Source organism: Rhea americana, unplaced genomic scaffold (assembly GCF_003343005.1).
Source record: "Rhea americana isolate MKP2758 unplaced genomic scaffold, rheAme1 scaffold_9, whole genome shotgun sequence".
NCBI lineage: Eukaryota > Metazoa > Chordata > Aves > Rheiformes > Rheidae > Rhea > Rhea americana.
In genome coordinates, this window is record NW_028187088.1 from 3,197,746 (window position 1) to 3,219,967 (window position 22,222).

Sequence of the window (22,222 nt, forward strand, 5' to 3'; positions counted from 1 at the left end):
TCGAGATAAAACTGCTTCTAATTCTATAAGCTCATATATATTTTGCACTGAATATTGTAATTCTAACCTAAAGCTTCTTGATCTTCTTGGAGATATGGGTCTGTGATGAATTCTGTACCATCGCTAATGTTAGCTAGAAACCTATGTTTTTTCCATTCCATAGTGGAACTTTCCAGGTTGGTTCAGGGTCCAGGATTTTACTACAATAGAGAAACTAGCCTATGAATTTAGTCCTCATGGACAAAAAAAGTTCTCTCATTTCATATTCTCCCAGGTCTAATTTTTAAGAAAAAGTAAAATACTGTACACATTGTAGTGTAGAAAATCAGTGTAGGATAGTTATTAAAATGTGGGGCATATTCAGTTTTAAATAGCTGACTTTTTGTTTTTGTATAAAAATCATTCATTTGTTAAATTTAAGAGAAATAGCAATATTTTATATGTGAGGAGAAAGCTATACCTAATCTATTATACTTTTGCTTTTAYGATTACTGTCAGAGAGTCATTCTATAAATTGTTAACTGTAATATAKAAAATATGAAATATGGAAATAAGAAATATGAAAATATGTATTTTTCAAAATGCATGTTCCTTTTTCCTTGTAGTGGCTTTAAATTTCCAGACACCTGGAGTACAAATGGAACTGCAAAATGGAAAATTCCTAGACAATGGTGGTTGTGGCTATCTTCTGAAGCCAGAATTCTTGAGAAATCGCAATTCAACATTTAACCCACACAAAGTAGCAGGAGAAAGTACTCCAGTAGCTCTTTCAATACGAGTAAGCTTAGTTAATTATTGATTTATTCTATAAAATGTGAAAAACCCTTCCTTTAGGTAGTTCAGACCTATTAATTTATCTATTATTGATATCTCATTTTATCCTCATTCCAATTTGCTGAAATGTTTAATGTTGATTTGTAGCAGTGCACCACTCTCACACAGTATCTATTGCTATTTCACTGGTTTCCCATCTATAGTTCACTTATGTTTATTAACAAAAGAAAAAGGATTTGTTCAGACATTTGTAAATATAGAGGAAATAAAGAGTTTGTAATTAAGGAGTTTGTAAATATAGCTTGTATTGTATTTTATTTTTTATTTATTATTTTTTATATTTATTATATTTGTATTTGTATTGTATCAAGTAGATATTTTACAATTTTTCAGCAGTTACAAAACTACTTTTTTTTTGATGATGTAGCCAGGAAGAACTGGCAACAGGACAGGCGACAGGGCAGTGTTGGCATCCCCCAGGCTAGTGGATRGACTGTAGAATTCAGAGAGCCCAATTAATATGGTTGGCAGCAAAAAACAGGAGATGGTGGTGGAAGACAAAAAATTCAGGAATAGGAATCAAAGGAAAAACAATTTTTTGCTAAAGAAGAGTTACTGGATTGATGAAGGGAGAAATTAGTTTACAATTAGAGGCCAAACATATAAAACATCTGGGAGTCAAAAGTTTCTCAGACTGAGAGAGACTCCCAGTAGCTCATTTTAGAGAGGAATATAGGTGAACACAAAAATCACACTGGGGCTGAATCCAATAGCCCTTTTTTCTGATGTGCCTGTAATTCTCCTCAATAGAAAGAGAGTATGGCCTTTGAAACACAAATATGCAAGGTAATTTATATGGAAAGTTCTGAGCTCAGCATGTTATTTTTTCCTCTCTCTCTCTATTTCACCTTGGTGCCTACAAATGTTCAACTCCATTTATGGATGTAGGTCACAGCAAGCTGAAAGCAGCTCACTCTGCTCCTGCCTGGAGCATGGAGCTGAGAATAGGCAAGAAGGAAGCAAAGTGGTAGGACCAGGAGGCAGTGCTTGGCCCATGTAGCTGAATTTTAGAGATGACATTCAGATGTCAAAAGAAGCCTCTGGTTTTCAGGGAGCTGTCTGTCAGTGCTTGTGGCTTGCAAAGCTTTCTCATGAGGCTAACAGCTATTTTCCAGAAAGGATGGGCAGCACTAGGGTTTGCTAGGCTGCTGACTTTGAATGTGTCAGGCTACAACTTTCCTTGGAGCAAGGTATTAAAGGAAATACCTAGGCATAAGATGGAATTTGTGGCTTTGACTTCTGACAGATCGACAGGATTGACTAGAATCTGTATCATGAGTTTTAACATTTAGTTCTGAGATTTGGACCGTAAGACTCACATCTTCTGCCTAAGCTTGAAGATTTACTTAACTATCTTGATACATTCCATCATTGCTGTCTAAAACACAGATCACTGTATGGATGCTTATCCTTTCCTAGGTGTACCAAAATATAGCTAGAAAGCAGACAAAGCTTTGACTGTCATAAATTCCTTGTTAGTCCTGCTGCCAGAACACCATATAGCCTAAGGCAAATTTTACAGGTAGCTAACTAAATTAAGGAGCAAAACATCAAGGTGCCTACTAAATGCAGAATTTTTATGTTTCACTTCRAAAGAGAAGGAACACAGGTAAGGAACTCTGCTACATAGCCTGTAACACAATGCTGATGTCACCCCCTGGGTGTTAGCACTGGTCAGCTAGACACAGCCTTAATAACAATTTGTAAGCTTCATCTCAGAAAATGCAAAATCATTAGACTGATTTCTCAGACTTTATTTTTTATATTAACCAAATGTTATTYTTATGGCTAGTTATCAAGTAAAAATGCTTAAATCTGAAAACTATTATTTAAAACACAGTGATATCAAATTAAATGGGAAGTACTCTATTCTTAATTTCATTGTGTTTAGTATGAATTTTTATTACTGTTTCTGTGTGGCTGGTACATGCTTCCTATAGTTGTTTCTTACAGAACTTTTTTTGGCTACTATGTACAGACCATTTTAAAAATTATTTCAATACATTACAACTTTTATTTTCCAGCTCATCAGTGGCCATCAGTTACCACGCAGTAATCTATCAAAGACTAACAAAGCTGACCCTTTAGTGCAAATAGAAATTCATGGTGTGCCAGAAGATCAAGCAAAAAGACAATCTAGTGTTGTAAAAAGCAATGGTGAGCATCGGTCTCATCCTCTTCACTGTGAACAAAAGACGGTATTTCATATGGAATAGCCATTTTTCTTTCCTCAGAAGCTTTTATGTATTTGCGGAGGCTGCAATTATTTCTCTCTAGACTGGACCTTCTGACACAAAATCTGTAGTAGAACTTCATGCTATGTGCCATTTTTGTAGAGCAGGAGATTAAGCAAGCATAAACTCCCCTAGACAGTAGCTCTCTTCTGAAGGAAGGGGGATGCATTGTCTTTATTCACCAGTATATAGATAAAGGAATTTTTGTGAAGAAATTTCTGAGACTTTTTCACTTAGCTCTTATATGAGGTTTCTAGTAAGACCAGCCCCTGAACTGCTTAAGAGATGAAGTGCATGCTCTTTGTATTTGTCTTCAAGCATTCTTTTACCTTTATCATGTGGACCTTCTTGATGTCTCAGCCTAATGGTTCTCTGTGATCTCCCTTCTTCTGGGCCTCTGTCTTCTATTTTTCCCTTCTTTTTGTAGCTGGCTGATGTTTTAAATTGGCTCTTGAATTCCTGTGTCTCTCTGTATGAACATTTTTCAGGACAAAGTGTCCCCTCCTGTTCCAAATCCTCTTTGTTGTTTTTGGTTTTAGTCAAATCCTCTCTTTTCTACCAAAATTTATTTACTTTTTTCTACCTTACTTTATTTAATTTCTACCTTAATTTATTTATGAGCATCTACCTCATTTCCAACACTGTAAAAAGAGCAACTTTGGCAAAAATATAAAACTAGTTCAGCTGAGCAGAGATTCTGAATCTGGTGTCACTGTCCCATTTTGCTGTCTTCAAAGAGAAGATACCAAGTTGCTTAGGCTTTTGATTTGCACTACTATATAGCTAATGCATGGAAATCCTTGGAAGGGGCTGACATGCATATTGTAGGCATGTCCCATGCAGCCTATGCTGGTTTCAGTCTGAGGGCTTCTCTGACTGCTTTTACTCTGTAGTCTATACAATAGATTTGACCTATACCACTCCAGTCAGTGGGAGTTTTGCACTTTATTTTAGTGTGGACAGAAATTTAGGAAAAAATAAGCATCTCTGCCAGTTCAGACTAATGATAGCAGATACACTTCTGATATTAAACAAAAGGAATGAAATGTTATTTTGATACTGTGCATTTTCTCTTTCCATCAGCTTTGAGCCCTAGATGGAATGAAACTTTTACATTTACTGTCCAAGTTCCAGAGCTGGCACTGATACGCTTCAATGTGCAAGATCAGATATCTATAGCTGCAAATGAATTCCTTGGCCAATACACTCTACCAGTGCTGAGCCTGAGCAAAGGTAAAATTCTTATGAGTTAACAACATATAATAGCACAAAATAATCTACAACAATGCAGGCTTTTATCCTTACTGTAGTATTGATGGAGTACAGTATTATGTTCATTTCCCACAGGAAGCTTTGCATTATGTATAACAGTAGGTAAAAATTGTACTCTTTGTATTTTTAAGTCATTGTAGTCTCTGAATGCAACTCCACAGTATTGAAATCAAAAGAATATTAATGACTCTTAATTATTCCTACTGCAGTATTCTTCCACTCATATTCCAAGTAGAAGCAGATCAGACAGTGTATTTTAGCTTGTTCCAATAGGAAGCAAGAACAGTGATTAGTCAAAAGCACTACAAAGGTAACAGTTTTGTGCACTTGCTACTCAGTCGGCCTAAGTAACAATAGAAGATTAAAAAAAAAAAAAACAAAAACCACAAGCCCCTCATACTACTTGTCTGCAACTTTTCAGAGCAGGGAAAGAAGAAAATAAATTAAGCAAAATATTGACAGTTTTATTATTGGCAGTATTTCTTTTATTGTACCAGTATAGCTCCTGGAATCTCACAGATTAATAGACTGTGCAATAAAGAGCAGACACACAAATCAGCAGGCCAAGGAGAAAGGTTTATGTAAAACGGCTGTTTCCTATATTGAATTTCCAAAGCTATTTCTGACAAAACAAACAGAACCAACTTTTACTAGTGAATGAAGATGTGAAGGCAAAAAGTCAGAGCTAACAATGGGCACTGTGACTTTTTTATTAAACTTAACCGAATTTTTAATGGGCTTTTCCTTCCAGGTTCTGAAAACGTAAAGCTGCTTGTGATTCTAGAAGCAGAGGAGTTACACAAGAACAAAGTGTGCTCTTAAAGCACACTTGCCTGTCTCTAACATAAATCTTTACACTGATCACCCTCTCTTTTCCTTTTATTTGCGTGTTTCATGAAAATAAACCCCCCTGATATCTGAGATAACTTTAAATAGCAAACATTACAGCTTGAATATGGTTGCAAAACCATCATTTTGGGCAAATTTATTTGTAGAATTTTTCAGTGTGCCTCTAGTGTGCCTATATAGTTTAATTTGGGTCACAGATGATGAATTGACATTTTTGAAATGTAAGACAATGCAGCTTTTATGCTACAGATTTTGAGTGGAGTAATTTTAAAACAGTAAGAAATGAGAGTAGATGCAATAACTATAAACAATGCCAAACAAACTGCCCCCCCCTTCATACACAGAAAAAAATATAAATGCCATTAAGCTACCTAGAGGCRTAAATGAAATGCTGTTAAGAAACAAGCTGGCAGCTAATTTCAGAATTCATGGTGATACTTAACATTGAGACCTCTGGATTCCCACGCTGGAACTACAATTTTGCCTTGGGTACCTATGCCCCCAAAATAGTGAGGGGGAATATAATGTATCTTACGAGGGGATTCACAACAGGTCTACTTCTGAGAAGAGAACTGTCTAAGCYAAAATACTAAGGAGTGAGCTATGACTTAAATCTTACCCCTCTTCAAGGCTCTGATGCTTTGTTCCACACTACAGGACTGCCCCTCCCTCCCTAGGATTCATCTCCCTTAGGTTTCCCCTAAGGGCAGGTTGCTTAAGCTCATCCTTCCAAAAGGTCAGTGGTGCTTACATTACATTTCTCTCTCTCTCTCTCTCTCTCTCTCTCCTCCACCCCCCTTTTTTGACAGGTAGCAGCACAAAGTTTTGTCTTTGCCACCCTCCCCTACTCTCTGCTGAAAAGATTCAAATTTATATCTTCACTTTCCTCCCTCCTCCAGCCACCTCCCCACCACTCAGCTGTAAAGTGCCCTGGAGAGGGGTGCTTGCTGCCCACCTGTAGGAGCTTTTCATTTTTCATGCAATGATTAAGCAGATACATTGAAAGAGGGGGTTGAAAATGAGAATAATTCTGTAGTTGGGAGGTTAAAGACTAGAGAAGGGGGCTGGGTTATAGGCCCCGTCTCTATGACTTTATTATGTAAAATCCTTAGACAGCAGAACAAGAATTCAAACAGCCCATGTCCTACAACCATGCTATCATCACTGGGTCAATGAATAGTTAATTATTTCATATAAATTGGAACAGTATCAATACAGAGGAAGACATTTTACCTCTCATAACATTTTATAGAATATCCTACAGCTCAGGGTTGGAACACAGTTCTTTGAAATGTGTCTTGGTCCTTGGATAGGAAATAAATTAAGTCTTCCACATACTGGGTGAGTGCTCTAAAATTGATCTCTAATGTGTCTTATCTCCTGCACTGTAACTTGAAAGAAAAGATGACTGCAGCCAGTTTTTGTATAGAACCTGATTTGTCCGGTGCGCTCAGACTAAGCCCACTAGACTAAACCAATGAGCTGAGAAAGCAAAGGCACTTGAGGGTCTTGTGGGTGAAGTAGGTGCTGATTTGCTCAGCTTTAATATCTGCTGCCCAGCAGCTGAACCTTAGGTGCCAGGTGGACTTTCATGTTGGACAAGAAAAACAAGAAAATCCAAGCCCAAATGAGGCTCCCACAGATTGCATTTAGAGAAAAATTTTGAAAACTGTAGCTATGAACACATATATTTGCTCATAATAGATACTTAAATAACTGAATTAACATAGATAAAATACAGAGAAAATATTTACCAAAATTTTGACACTGTTTAATATTATGTAATATAGGCATTTTACAATGTTATAAAGGTTTTGAGTTGGGGAAGAGACTTGTTTTATTTTCAGTGCATATAAGTTAATTTAAGTCTGAAGTTTAGAAATATGGCTTCTCCAAATGCTTCAGGTCTCCAGATGCATTTATATTTTCTGAATTGTGCCATACCTCTGATACCGGGGAACAATCTTGCATGAAAAAGATCTATAACAGGTTTAAGAGGTCATGGCTAGGAGAGAATCTCACGCTACACATTTTTTCTACTTAAGCCAAATAGTGTGTTACCATTTAACATCGAATGTTTTTTTCCTCAGACTGGGAAAAAATAAAGAATGGTTGTTTTTCCAGAAGCCGTATCACTGTTGATTCACAAGTTCTTTAATTGGAGGAACTATAAGAACAGTGTGTGCAGCACGGTTTTCTGTATATTAAAATCTGTGCTTTCTTAATCTTTAAATAACACTGGGATAAAAGTCTCCAGTCTGAAAAACCAAGGACATCCTAAAAAGGCACTGAAAGTTTGTAACAKGAGTTTTTCCACCCCAAAACGCCAGAATTGAAATATTGTATATGTAGAGGATAAAACCAGTAGATATGGGTTTGGGGCTCTCTATGATTTCAGTTTATTTTTAAGCATTATTTAGAGAATCATAAATCACGCTTCAATTGCACAATAGATTCCAAAAGTTCTGATGGAGATAACTGCATCATAAGCTTTGCATTTGTGGTTAATATACTAAACAAGCGTCATTATATTTACAGGTTATCGTAACATTCCTCTGCTTTCCAAAACGGGTGAAGTTCTTGAATCTGCATCACTATTTGTTTACATCTGGTACTATTAAGGAGGCTCCGCAGTAACAGTAGTTTCGAAGCACCACACCCTGCTCAATAAAGCAGACATCACAAGGCTTGCAACAACCCAGTGGTCTGATTTCCGGAGTGGCATATTCTCAATGATTTTATTAAGCTAATGGGACTTCTTGTGTGAGTAAATGGTATCCTAAATAAGTAATGGCTCCAGAATTCAGCCCTACTCTAATCTAGAAATAATTAAGAAGGACTGAACTTTTTGAGGACATTTTGTTGAATTCAGTTAATAATTTTATTTGCAGCTAATTGGAAATATGATTAATTACTGAATGAGAATAATGGTTTAATATTCATGATCAATGGTCTAATATTCATGATCTAAGACTTCAAAAATCATGCATGTTACAGTGAATTTTTTATTTATACTGAGCAAAAGCTTTAACCTTTCTACAATCATTCTTTTCAAAGAATTGGGAAAAAAGACACATACAATTTACCCTTTAAATTCATAATAATGGCAGCTTCTGATTAGGAGAGAACTCATTAATTTCTACTGTAATTTTGCTATCTTCAGAAAAATAATCTTGAGAAAAAACAGCTCTTAAAATGATAAAATCTCAGATGCTATTGGTACCTTTTCTCAGCCCAGTCTTCAATCTCCTGCTGTTAAAGATGATAGACAAATCATGGACTGATTTGTGTAAGGCTCTGTTCATCGTAGCAGGGAACTTGGGATATATCTTACTGTAAACTCTGGAAACAGGAAACACAATGGGCAGCTCTGAGGTGGACTAGAAGCACCAGTGTAGAAAACACAAGGATTGATTGTGTGATTTAAGGTCTCAGAGCAACTTCATGCCTGACATATCTATCAGTGTAGATCTTGCCCATAAGACAGAATTTTACCACCTTCCTTACAAAACTGAAATATTGTTGAGCTTCTACAGGACCGTATCTATATAGATAACTGCAGAGGTGCTACATAAATGTGGATTTTTTTTTCAAAAGACTTTACATTTATTGGTTTCTTTAATACCAAATGGTACTGCTTATGGTTGCAGACAGTTCTGACAATGCTATATTTTAATGCTATTTTTAGTCATATATCCTTTATAAAAAAAAAAATGCGTGCTGCTCTAAAATAGAAAATCAGGGAATGTTGTAAACAATGATTAGAAAATGTCACGAGAAATAACACTATTAGAAAATTGCATTAAAGTTTTAATAAGGAAACCAAGACAGGAGACCAAGAAGAATATGAAATCAATATTGAACTGTAAGGTCAGGTAATTTGATAACATTGTAAGCTGGGCAGAATATGTTTTCCATGCTTGAAGTGGCAAGTCACTTGCTTCTTTACCCAAGAAAGCCTTATAATCTAAAATGTTAGACTTGCTGATCTTCGTACTGATTATATCTGAATGCTAGCTAATACCCTTTACATGTAGCAAATATTTTATAGCTTTTTTCAGCTCTGAAAAAATCCTGATAATAATACTCAAGGAGAGTTTTCTCCCACCTCCTTTTACTGAGGGGGCATTTAATCTCTGCAAGCAATCTGGCGGATCTGTTCTGGGAACAAAACTAACCAAGTATCAGAGGCAATTGGTTTGGTGTGAGGAAAAATTCAAACTTATTTGGATTCCTAAACTACACGCCTACTGCCACTTCACGAACTTTATACAACATTACCTTCCAAAGTCTGACTTGTGAGTGTGCTTAGGGAGAAGGCAGCAATTATCTTTTGCCTCTAGCATTATTATTCCTCTGTTGACTGCTTTTCCACCTGGCAGGACAAATGTCAGACCTACTCAGTATATGGTAACTTAAAATTTTACAGCAGATCAGATCAGAAATGAACATGGCTTTTGTGCATTAAAAATGTACCCTCGATTCTGGAAAGCTTTATATACATGCTCAACTATGTGTGTGTGTAAGAGGCTGGCATTAATGAATGGTTCATTACAGTTCACATGCTAAACGCTTAAAGATGTGCTCAGATGGTTCCTTCATTTATATGAAAATGATTTGAAGAACAGAGCCCATAGATAGTCCCAGGGAACTCAAAGGTACTGCTCACGTTCACTGGTTACACATATATACATCTTTACAGCTCTCCATGTATGTATTAACTGGTTTCTCTTAAGCAGCCTAAGTATGCAATGGAGTAAGACTAGTGAACAAAGCTATATCCACCTATAGTGTGATCTCAAATAAATGCTATGCTGAAACTTTACATTCAATATGTTTTATTTATCCATCAGTATTATCTGCTCCCTCTTCCTTTCTCCCCACAAATGTATCTGCTTCTTGGATGTCAGAATAAAAGAAATGATCTTATTGCTAAATGAGTATCTTGGGTTGGAAGTTACACTGYATTAGCAGTTAAAAGTACACCAACATATATTGCACAAAATGTCTAAAATGCAAATTTTATTTTATTTTTTTTTAATGTGCTGCTTGTGTAACATTTAATATGAAATTTACAACTGTCTGAAATGTATTTGCACCTGGGGAACCATCCCATGGATCTCTGGAAAATCACCATATGCAGTGGGTCATAGGAAACCCTGATAAATTACACCATTACTAACATTATTTTGAAATAGAGTCAGTGGAGAGACTGGCACTCATATGGGTTTAGAATTAGGCCCTGACCCACAGTTTGATCTGTATAGAGTATCAGTATTTTTACAGTAGTATTTAATAAAAAAACAAACAAAATTACTTCATTACTATCGTAAGAATTTCCTGTATGCTACTGCAAGTTCTTAGCATGTGATTTTTTTACCCACACTAATGGCATGTTGCAAGATGATGGTAGAAATTTAATGAAAATGGCCTTATGATTAGAAATATTCAGATGTGATCAGCGGATGACTGCATATTCTCAAGGGCAGCTGAGACAAAATGTACCAGGGGAAATGAGATAAAGAAATATTAGTGGATAAATAATTGAATTATCTTAGATAATATTTAAATTATACTGTTTCCCAGTGGGTACCACTTTTCTTCATTTAACTGGACGCTGCTCAGCTGAATGTTAACAGCTCCCACAAATGTTCCTTTGCTTTTCACAACAAGCTTCAGTATACATCCTTTGAGCTCTGTGACTGTGTCATATACAACCTGCAATTATATATAGTGAAACAGAAAATGCATTTGAATATGTGAATCTATTTGATAGGTAAAACACTTTGATATAGTATTCAGAATGGTTATTACAACTTTCCAATAATTGCTTCGAACTGCCCTCCAGAAATGTAAACTTCTAGGTAGCCAAATTCACTCAAATTAGTGTATTTACCTCAGAAATATATTTGACTTCATGTAGTTTAAATAGAAGAGCGTCTGCCTGCTTAGGCTGATTACTGAGTGCTTGTAAATACATTCAAAATTTGTGTTTGTAAAGCTTGAGAAAAAAATGGGTATACATAATTTTCCCTGTGAAAACTGAAACCCTAGCTTAAGCAGAGTTTTGAATTCAAATGTGAAGAAATACCAGGTCCTGTATGTAGTCCACCAGAGACTTTGACAATACTATTGTTTTTATCAGGGAGACATTCAGATTGAGGATACTCATTGTGGTCAGAAGTATAAAACCATAAAATAGTTAATTCTGGAGAAGTATAGATTATTATAATGTTGAAATAAGATTCCATACCAGATACTTTGATATACTGTATTGCTATTTTCTGAAGAGTAAGCAAACAAGAACTCTGTTTTGATGCCAACTATTGTTTTTGCAACTATTTATCTTGTATTTGTAACATGTTGCATAATATGCCTCAAAGCAACTTTATATTTCATTGATACATCTCATAAAGGCACATCACACCAATGCACTGTAACTCAGGGTATTTTTCCTCAATACCCCATTTACTTGTGATTAAATCTTGCACTACACACAAGAATTTTAAAAAAGCCAAAGCAAAAACTAAGTTTCTTTTTTGTCAAGACTTCCATGAGATTTTATAATTGATCTAGATCAAACACAATCCCCACAAAAAGATAGAGCATAGTTTTTCTTTGACAATTTTGGGTATAAATTCTACCATTTCAATGCAAATATCCATATGTATGATTCTGGACTCTTCCTCCTAACTAACTGTATCCAAATGTATCTACTGTCAAAGTACTTCTATACTTTAATGGAAGCATTGAATAGCAAACATGATACATATCTCAGCCTACTCAATACAAGTTGTGGGTGAGGAACATTTCAGAGATTGAGCCCAACTGGAGATAGTGGAACTTGCTAAGTTAAGATGTTTCTGTTATTCATGAAGTGCTGTTAATTCTGCTCAAATTAAACATGACAGTTTGCTTGGTATCTCTTTACAAAATTAGCACGACCTATGGTTTAAAAAATACCCTTGAAATTACCTTGATACTATGATAACACATTAGGATTAATTATGAAATGTGAATGCTGTATTTTCTGAATTAAAAAAGAAAAGAAAGAAAAAGAAAAATTTGGAATGATAGCTTAGCCAGAATGAGCTGCATTCAGTATCGATACCTATGTTTCAATCTCTGCATTAATCAAAAACTGCTGAGCAAACTATGTGTTGGCTGATAAAATGTGGAAGGACATTATTAGATACTTTCAGGTTTCAAAAGTAAGCTTTGTTAAGAGAAATGCATTTAAATGAAAATCTATATGGATGGAAATGTTTTTCCTATTGTAGTTGCACTGGAAAAATATTTAAATTTAAATTTTAATCTCCCTGTGCACTTTAGAAGGCAAACACAGTACCATATTGTCATTTCATGAAAATGGGGAAATGAAACTGCCTAAAATGAGTTTGGTAYGCCACTTGCTTGGATTTACTACTGCAGTCTGAGTGTGGTCTACATACATGGCACTGCAGATGAAAAGGGAAATCTGACTGAGCTGTGCCACCCTGGCCTGGATCTCTGTGGGCTGGACTGTTCAGTCCTCCCTCTGCCTCCAGGGCTAATAACGAGGAACGGCCATAGAAACAGTCCCCAGTCCGGGAGAGAGTTTATAAGCCTCAAACCCAGCAATGCTCCTCACTCTGCGTGGCTCTGTGGTTCTCAGACCCAGGAGACAAGAAGTTGTGGGTTCTCCTACACAACCCGTATGGGCCAGGRCCAGCATTGCTGGAGCACAGTGTCCCTGTGGTCCCTGCTGTGCTGCRAGGCTGTGGGGTGGCCCAACCAGTGCCAGCAGGCTGCTGGGCTAAACGTGCAGGTGTCTCAGGTTAGTCAGTGATGCCAGGGTTAACAGCTGCTGCCACAGATACTAGGGCAGGAGAACCCCCTCCCCACCTTGCTCTTTTTGAACTGGCTTTAACTCAGAAGGTCTTACAAGGGAGCTGGGTTTTCTCGTCCATTTAGAAACATTTGGAAACTAGAGTTTTGAACAGCTGCTATGGAAGTCTTGCATATGCCTTGTGCTCTCCACCCTTCTCTTGCACCTCAGACAGGCATTCACAATTCTGGTCGTGACATTTACTGTGTCTGTTTCACCAAATTGCATAGGAATAAAAAAATTAGAGCTCTCCTGAACCCCTGCTGGCATCTCCCTGCCAAAGTAAACATGAAATGATGAAGAAAATCAGAAAAGCAAGCACAGGTACAATAAGTGGTTATATAATTTAGACTGTATCGATGATTATGATTTGATTACTGTAGTGATATTAATGTTACAGTAGGAATGTGCCCTGGTTATTTGCCAAGATATGAAAGTTACCATCTTCAATTGCTGCTTTAAATCGCCAAAAAAGTTTACATACAAGCTGCAAGAGCTATGAAATCCTCAGTTTGGTGGATCACAATAGGAATGAACTGGGGTGATGAGCCACTTTCAATCTTTGGACTCAAGGAGGCTTTAAGCTTTGATCAATAACATGCTCTGCAGTACAGAGTAGGCTGCTTTCAACTGATCCTAATATACTGCTTCTAAAATGATATTGCAAATTCAGCCAAAACAAGGTATATCACCAGGATGCAGGCATAGAAGAAAGACTGAATTCAGATAGTTGAACTGGTACGTGGATAAAACAAATAGCACCTGCCAACATTTCATTACCAGGCCAGTTAAATCCTGAAATCATTGCTTATGAATAATATTTGCCTCCCACTTATAAACCTAGATTAAAGGGAGGTGAAGTATACAGGGCCGTATCAGTGAAACAGCTAGGTCTGGAGTTCAGGTCTGCCTAGCGCCAAAAAAAGCAGCACTGTTGACCTACAGGAGCCTAATGACATTTTAATCGTAAGTGAGGGACAGTTGCTTCTCCTTATGTGGCCATGGCACAGTTCCTAGATTTTTGTTAATTGTCCAGATTAGCCTTGACGCATGCACAAGGCCGGAGGGAACCACTCGGGCTCCTGCCACAGTTCTCTCCTCGCCCTCGCTCAGGCTTCCCTGGGCTCCTGCAGTTGTTGCAGGCCTGCAGCTCCTCTCCTCCAAAGGCAGATGCCACAGCAGTAACAGGCTTGTATGGCCCTGGGGTATTTGCCCACATTTGTCCCCCACCTCTTGGGTAGGATGACGTGAATTTCTTCTCACTGTGGCTTCGCTATGGTGATGCACGCTCAACTTTGTCTTGGAGACTTGCTCCTGCTGTGGGCTCCTGTATGCACAGGTGCTCAGAGACACTGAGGACAAGGAAGACCTTGTAGCATGCTGCATGGCCAGGGCTACACTTTAGGAAGAAGACTCCACTGCAGTTGCTTCTGTTCTATTTATTCGTATGTAAGCAAATATGGTATTATTTTTCTCCTAATCCCTGCATCTCCTTTTCCCGTGTTATTTCTCCTCTTCTCAATCATCGCTTTTTAATGCAATGTTATACCAATGTGAATGCAATGAACTCCAAAATCCAAATACAAGAACAAGAGAAAAAAGGAGCGCTTGTTAAAAGAAGCTCTAAAATGTTCAGTATAGTTCATTCTGTTGTCAATTGTCCTGGACCCTCTCATCTTTACTCTCACACCTATGAGCAAAAAACAAGAATAAAATGCACTTTTGCAAGGTTGATAATTTGCTGTAGGCAGTTATAAGCAACAAAAGCACAAAACTAAAAACAAAAACACCCAAGAGAGGCACATTTCAGAATTTTTTCAGTCTTGAACACAGAGAGAAATTAATATACAGCTTCCTTCAAGCCATTTGGCTTTAATAAAAACTTATGAACTCATAAAGAAAGGCTAGTACTTTTCTGTACACAGTGTTTTGGACAGTAAGTAACTTAAAAGACAGCTAACTTGTATTTTTAGCTGTTTTCTCTTCCCTGGGGCTTCTTCTGCCTCAGTCTACCGACCTTGGATAGAAAATGCATACAGAATGACATCACATATGGAAGAACAGAGCTGCTAATAGCACAAGCATCAGGTCTGAAGTGTCCAAGTTCAATGGAACCATATGTCCCTACTGTGATTAGCATCCCTGGTAAAAAGAGAGACTGAGCATCTGTGAATAAGGCTGTGAGTTTTGTGTAAAAGATACWGAAGTTTTCATTGAATTTCTCTTAACAGCAGAGGGATGCTCCTATTTCCTTAACCATAACTGAATCTCCTCTCACTGAGTACTGTCTGACTGTAGGCAGGATTTTGGAGTTTGTTGCATTCAAATTAATATAACAATGATCACAAAAACAACTGCCTTYCGGTGTTGCTAGGTGGTCCTTATCCATGTTACATTTTGGATCTATTATAATTACTGATATTAGAAAAACATATGATATTTCCTGTGTTTAAATATCCTTCAAATGTAAAGAAATTGTTTTGGCCAGTTGAACTAGTTTCATTCTACCGTCTCTTTGAGTCCAAAAAAGGAAAGAACATAAAAGTAATATAAAACCCAGTATGCCTTTATTCCGTTACAGTATCATAGGGAGTGAAATCTGTCTCAGCTGTTAGCAGCACTGCTACTTGAGGAGCCTACTTACAGCTGCACTGGAAGCCATCAATGTAAGCAGGTAACTTTTGTAAKCAACTAGATGTGGGAAAAGAAGAAGCATTATTAAAGCCCCAGGTCTGGGAAATTCAGAGATAAGAACTCTTAGACCCAGCTGTCTAACTTAAACTTCACCGTATCTTCTCTGTGAAACAGGGTGGAGTGGTAATATTTTCCATGGCTGCTCCTTTGAAGCTTGCTCAAAGTGTTTTTGGAAATTGCTTTGAGATCCTTGGGAGACTTTCTCTACGTAGCAATTATCATCTCCAATCCCTYCTACTGCTCGAATCTTGTCTCCCCATACAAAAGAATACAGTTTATGTTGCATCCCATTTTGTAGTAGTTGTTTCTCCACACAAATGTTTCTTTTTACCCCAGAGATGGCAGCACTTCAGTGCTGGTTAAGTAATTATATATGGCTGTGAACTGCTAGCATTTTGACATAAAAAGAGCTGGGTTATTTATTATGTGTTATTATTTAGGACAGTGAAAACCAATTTGGTTTTCTTTTTTTGTATGTGCATTTGAATAACACGATCCTTTCAGTTAGTACTTCTAATGTTATTATACAAATCTGAATTAAAAACAGTCTAGGTTTTGGTGCAATGATGTTTGGGCTCTGATAGTAACTTGTAACTATAATTATGGTATAAGACTGATGAGTGTGAACAACCTAACTACTTTGCTAAAGAGAGGAACATAAAGAGACTGTCTCACTACTAAGAAAGAAGCAAAACAGAAGACCGTACATATTTACGTTTCACTTTACAATATGTTCTGTTTGACAGTACTCACTGTAACAGCTCTAAATGCTGTATTGCTATTTTATTTCAAGGGTGGATAAGGAAAACCAAACAAATAAGAAATGACAGAGGAAAGTGGACAGTACTCACAATTTCATTGTAAGTAGGGTCAGTGCTTTTTGGAACTGTTCTTGTTTTCCTGCGACTGACCTCATCAGGATCTGGTAAAAGATAAAATTCAGCATGTGCACTTGGGGCAGAGCCATCTGGGAGGCGCTGAAAAATAAAAGGGTTATAAATATGAATGCCTATGTTCTAGCAAAGAAAACAAATAAAGAAGTACCAAATGAAATCTAGACTTTAAGTAGACATAGAAATATATTACACTCTCAGTATTCTCTTGGCTAAATTGGAGTAGTAATGTAGTAAACAACAGAAATTCTTAGAATTCAGCTTCATATTGAATCAGAAAATAATAAGCAAAATAATAAAAGTGCCTATCTTTAATACTTTATGTTGCAGTGGAAATCCCTTAAGCATCAATCTGCTTTAACTTAGTTTAAACTGATACAAAGTCTAGCCCTTCCATTTTCCAGAGCAATGCCTAGAAACTGGACTCCTGCCAGTCAGCTCCTATTGATTTTAACTCCTAAGTAGAAGTGCTGATGCTGGGGAAGAACTGATTGTTTCTAAGGGCATTTCATAAAAGATATTACTGTAGGAAAGCCAGGAGCTTTTCCTGCAGCAGTATGGGCAGAACAGGAGTCTTATAATAACAGTGTGTCCCACCTCTCCCATCGCACAGCTGCAAACACTCTTTACCATCCCAGTTCAGATTGCTTGTGATACTCCAGATATTCCAGCTTACAGTAGCCATTCCAGATCACAGCCAATCTATTTATCAGCCTCAATCATTTAATCACAAGTAACTGTGGAACAAGTATCTTCTAAGCATATGTCAGGTAGCGCTTAGCTTACAGTTAAGCAGAAATCTCTGTGCTRGTAACACAATATGCGATCAGAAAGCAGAACTTGGAGCATAAAAGCATGGGTGTTTATCAAAATATCAGCAATTTTGATAGTATTATCAGCATTTTAGGTTGCCTGTGAGCTGGCAGGTAAACTTGCTGTGACAGGATGCAAATGCAAATGCAGGCAAAAAGAAAAGATTTTAAAATGTTTAGAATAGACGAACTCAGAGCATTATATAGGCAGTTGCTTTTATGCTTACCACTCTATTTTTACATGGCTCAGAATAAAGTCATTTCTCAGATTTTGATTATTCACAGTACGTGACTGGAAATAGGGGCTTTCTACAGGCATTATCAACAACACATCTCTGAGAAAGGAGAAACCACTGGTGTTCTAGCAATAAATAACTACTCTATCGGGAAGAAAAACAGCGCTTGTATGTATGAGCAATCAGTTCTTGCATATCAAATCTCTGCTCTGTGATATCTGAAATGATCCTTCAAGGCAAATGATGTGGTCAACTGCACAGCTTAATATTGCTATGGCTTACACTGTACATCATCAAAAGATGTACTGCTCAGATCATCATATATTGTCACCCTACGTGAACGATTAATGTTACTGTCACTAAGGTCCCCCAAAGTATATCTGTTTTAAAATACACACGGGATTTAAATAGGTGGGATTCACCTGTCAAAATAGGAATGCCTTTAAGTGTCAATGAAGCTAACAGATATTTCCCTAGGACAGAGTACCACACTGTTAATGTAGTATTTATGATTTATACTAAAAAGTCCATCTCTGTTGATCTAGGACTATATTAAAACTCCAATCAAGGAATACAAATCACGATAAGCTGAATAGTCTCTTGAAAATCAGAAATAAAAAGGAAAACTAGCCTTAAATATTAGTCCAAGCTACCAGGATCCTAACTGTAATCAAGCTCTTTCCTTCTAAATGAAGAGATGAGTGTTGCTGTACCTTAAAGGCCAACAGATTTTAGTTGCTTCAGACAAAAAGGGGAGCATCTTTAAAAAACAAGGTGGGGGGCGAGCAGATGGGTCATGAAGAAGGCTGTCCTATGTGTTCAACTGAAGCCCAGCGCAAGAATCTTCACTAGCTCAAGCACAGAAATACAGTATGGGGAGAATCCCACACAATTTAAGGCTTTATAAATCACCTCAGCAGTGTATTGCCTGTGCAGCAACCATGTTGGAGCTACTAGTGCAAGCTCAGGTCAGTGGCAGCAAAACGGGACCCAGTGGAAACAACGGCAGCATCTGCTTGCTGCCCACGCAGGGTGAGCCGGAGCTCCAAAAGCAATGCCAGCCCACGCTATCCATTGCTCCCAGGGGAAGCTCTTTTCAGGAGGCAGGATGTCAAACATTGCTCCACTTTGAGCTGGGGAGTTAGGAGAGGGTGCAGGCATGTGTGCTGTGCCTGCTCTGCACGCTTCAGGATAACAGACACAGACGGGCCAGGGTAGTTTGCATGAGAAACAGCCAGCCTCCTCACCTGCAATGGAAAGAATCCAAGCTGATTGCTGTGTGATTGTTTAACAGCACATGGGTATCCAAAAGAGTGTGCTATGAATTGGACAAAAAGACAGATAAAATCCTCTCTGTACCTTTGAGTCGCTCCTTGCATCCTAGAAGCAATTCTAACACCTTGTCTAACCTCTAGCCAACTAACCTTCCTYCACCAGCCAGCTCCTCCCAAATTTTAAGGAAGGTATTTCACAATACTACTGTGGCTACATGAAATACAGGCAGAAAACTCACTCCTTGCTATCCCTTTGAATGTAGCTAACTATATGTTGAAAGAGGTGAGTGGGAGGAAAAGGTCACGAAAGAACATAAAAAAAGAGAATATTTTAGCAATTCACAGAAGAAAACTCAGGGCAGAGCAGTTGCTCTGGGATCTTTCAGAACTAAAAACAAAGCCACTTTTCATGAATAGTAGCAATCAGCAGTGTCACTGTCAGAGAGGCAATTTAAAGGGCAGCCACCTGAATTCAAACTGAAGACTTAGTCCTGGTTGTTGGGGGATTATTTTTTTTCTGCTTTACAGATAATATTTTCCTGCTCCAGCTTCCCTTGCCAAGGGAGGCAAACAGGTCAGGCAAAGTCAAATTTCCACAAGTGTCCCAAGTCTCCAACTACAACAGCTCTGATAAGGCATCAAGTGATTAAAKAGCTTCAACTGAGTGCTGGCATAAGGACTCTTCAAGTCAGGTCGTTCACTCAACTACCCTCCGGTAACTCCTGACATGACGTAAAACATCCGTCAAAACCCTCTAACTCTTAAAAAGGCCCTCTCCCATCACAAACTCATCATCCAAAACTGTAGAGGAAGAGCATGTATAAATCAACTGGGGCTTTATAGGAGCAGAGTTTGGGTAGGCAAAGGCACAGTGGAGCACTGGATAGTAATATGACAGAGAGCTTCATTGGCTGTAAGCTTCTGTCCTTGGTGGGACTAGTCCAAGTAATCATCTTCTGCAGATGCTCTTTTCAAAGTCCTTCAGACATAAGTTACACCTATCAAATCATCTACCTATGAAATGCAGACTTCACATTAATGAATAACCATGAAGAGAGCAAAGCCAAATTACAAACAGATCAAAATGAATCCCAAAACATTTAAAGTGGGATCTGAATATTCTCTTTGTATAAATTCATAAGTCCTTACATAAACTTGGTCATATGCTCAGTTTATGTCAGCTTTTCTTTTGATTTGCACAGTAGTTTAGTATTTTCTTATAAAGGGTCTGCTTCAGTGAAGGTTTTCTTGGGACAAGAGTTGCAATGGCCATGGAAGGAGCTGTACTTTGCCAGATCCTCCATATCAAGAACAAAGAAGAATCTTGGCAGCTTGAAACCAAGAGTGGGATTAACATGGTATAACTATCATCTTTCTAAATGCGTATCTAATGTAAGAAAGACTGTTAAAATCTGAAGTTGAAGTAAGGTGTTTTATTAAGAGAACTAACACAGCAGGAAAAAAACTCCAATTTTGGGGACAAACTAATCCTTTCTCAGGCTTTCACATGTGATTTGAGCAGCTGTTTGAATGAAAGAGAATGGAGAAAACATCAGATATTTTTTTCTTCCTAAGTATGATCTCTGCTGTCATATTCCACAATGTCACATTTAGTAAGCAAAACCACTGGATATCCTTTCGCTCTTACCTCAGAAAGCATTGGCAGGTTTACACTATATATTAAATAAATGTGAAGAATATCAGACCTAGATGCCAGTCTCATTTGGTCCAAAGAACATTTTTTCTGATGGGTTCATAATCGTAAGATTTCTAGATTTCCATAGAATAATACTTCCAGGAGCCTTATGAGTCAATTCTAGTATCTAGCAAGAAAACCTTCTGTTATTAGTGGATCAAAAATCACTGATATCTTTCCACAGTCCAGGCCAGCAGGAAAACCAGAGGGTCCCTTGGTAATGCCATTTTGCACATTAACTATTCTGCAAAACTCTTACAGCTTGAATGTGTTTATGGTTAAACAAGCAGATAAAAACAATGTTTTAGTTTGAATTCTGTTTATATTTAAATCTGCAGTCATTTCACTAAACCTGAAGGAATAGACTAAGTCTCCTGAAAAGAAAATGGTTTACTTCTGAAAATGTTTAAAGGAAGTTACTCCCAATTTAAATGCTTGTTCTAGAGCACGGTTTAACCAAAAGCCTTAGTTCTTCTGTTGTGTACACCTGCAAATGAATTCAAGTTGTAAAAATGCATTGACTGCAAAAACAAAACAAAACAAAAATCAAAAAACAAAAAACAAGTTGCCAAGAGAAATATGATTGCTTTCCTTACTATGCCTATGGACAAAAAACCCCAGTGATTTTGATCTGGAGATAAAAAGAAAAAAAAATGAGTTGAATTTGGAAGCTGACTCTGTGCTTTCTTCAAACACAAACAAGCCACTACTGTACAATTTTCTCAGAGAAAGACCTGCCTACTTGACTCTGACAACGGCTGATGTTTTGAAGGAACTGAGCTATGATTGTTTGTATATATGATTCTAAAAAAAACAGTTGCTTTTTGAAATGTTATTTACCTCTAAAGCAATGCGAGTGCTGAAAATATTTGAGAGAGAGAGGGAGAGAAAGTAAATAATACTTTGAATCTATTTCCCTCCACAGCTGTAATTCAATACTGAAAAACTAATCCAGAGATATATCTGTTATGGCTATGTTCCATTATTCCTTCCAATATTATTTTCCAAAACAAAAAAAGTATTGATATTTACTTACAGAAAACCACACAGAAAGGTAATGACTGGTGTAATTCAATTTTAAATATATTAGCTATGGCGGGGAAATAATGGATGAAATTCAATTAATTTTTCCACAAGAACTACATTATCCTAATGGCTTTTCTCTCTTGATCTTTACTAACTATTCAAAACTCTCCTTAAGGATRGATTAATTGTTGACATTAAAAAGGGCTAAATGCTTCTTCATAATTTGCCATATTTTAAACTATGCAATTTAGCATGAGCATGAATTCTAGACTTTGCTTAGATGAATTTTAAGGAAACTTTCATGACAGTAAAAGGACACTTCAGGGATAATTTATTAAAATGTTTATTAAAACTCATTTCTTCCTAAATGCCATTCAATTTTCTTTTTAGGTGACTCATCTCTCAAATTYATGTCATCGCATCTTGGTCTTAGACATGCAGATCTTTCCCACCTTTTTCTCCTGGTGTGAAACAGATTGGTGGCACCTGAACATTTGATAGTTCCAGCTGCTGCTCTCTTTCTCCCAGTTATTCA

At 37.3% G+C, this 22,222-nt stretch overlaps 2 protein-coding genes across 4 annotated transcripts in view; one reads left to right on the plus strand and one right to left on the minus strand.

The window, feature by feature from the left end:
• Positions 1-7,810, plus strand: part of PLCZ1 (phospholipase C zeta 1) — a 57,347-nt gene extending 49,537 nt beyond the window's left edge. Inside the window, exons 10-13 of the mRNA XM_085324066.1 lie at positions 606-778; positions 2,859-2,991; positions 4,152-4,301; positions 7,728-7,810. Of these exons, the coding sequence (XP_085180192.1) occupies positions 606-778; positions 2,859-2,991; positions 4,152-4,301; positions 7,728-7,810 (539 nt within the window). The remainder of the gene's footprint in view (positions 1-605; positions 779-2,858; positions 2,992-4,151; positions 4,302-7,727) is intronic.
• Positions 1-22,222, minus strand: part of PIK3C2G (phosphatidylinositol-4-phosphate 3-kinase catalytic subunit type 2 gamma) — a 220,371-nt gene that overhangs the window by 6,175 nt on the left and 191,974 nt on the right. The window contains exons 31-32 of one of the 3 annotated variants that reach the window (XM_085324047.1): positions 16,602-16,727; positions 8,943-10,907 (exon numbers count right to left, since the gene is read on the minus strand). In XM_085324047.1, the coding sequence (XP_085180173.1) occupies positions 10,755-10,907; positions 16,602-16,727 (279 nt within the window). In that variant the 3' untranslated portion in view covers positions 8,943-10,754. Of the gene's footprint in view, positions 1-8,942; positions 10,908-16,601; positions 16,728-22,222 lie in introns of those variants that run through there. The other 2 variants (XM_085324048.1, XM_085324049.1) reach the window with 2 other exon arrangements.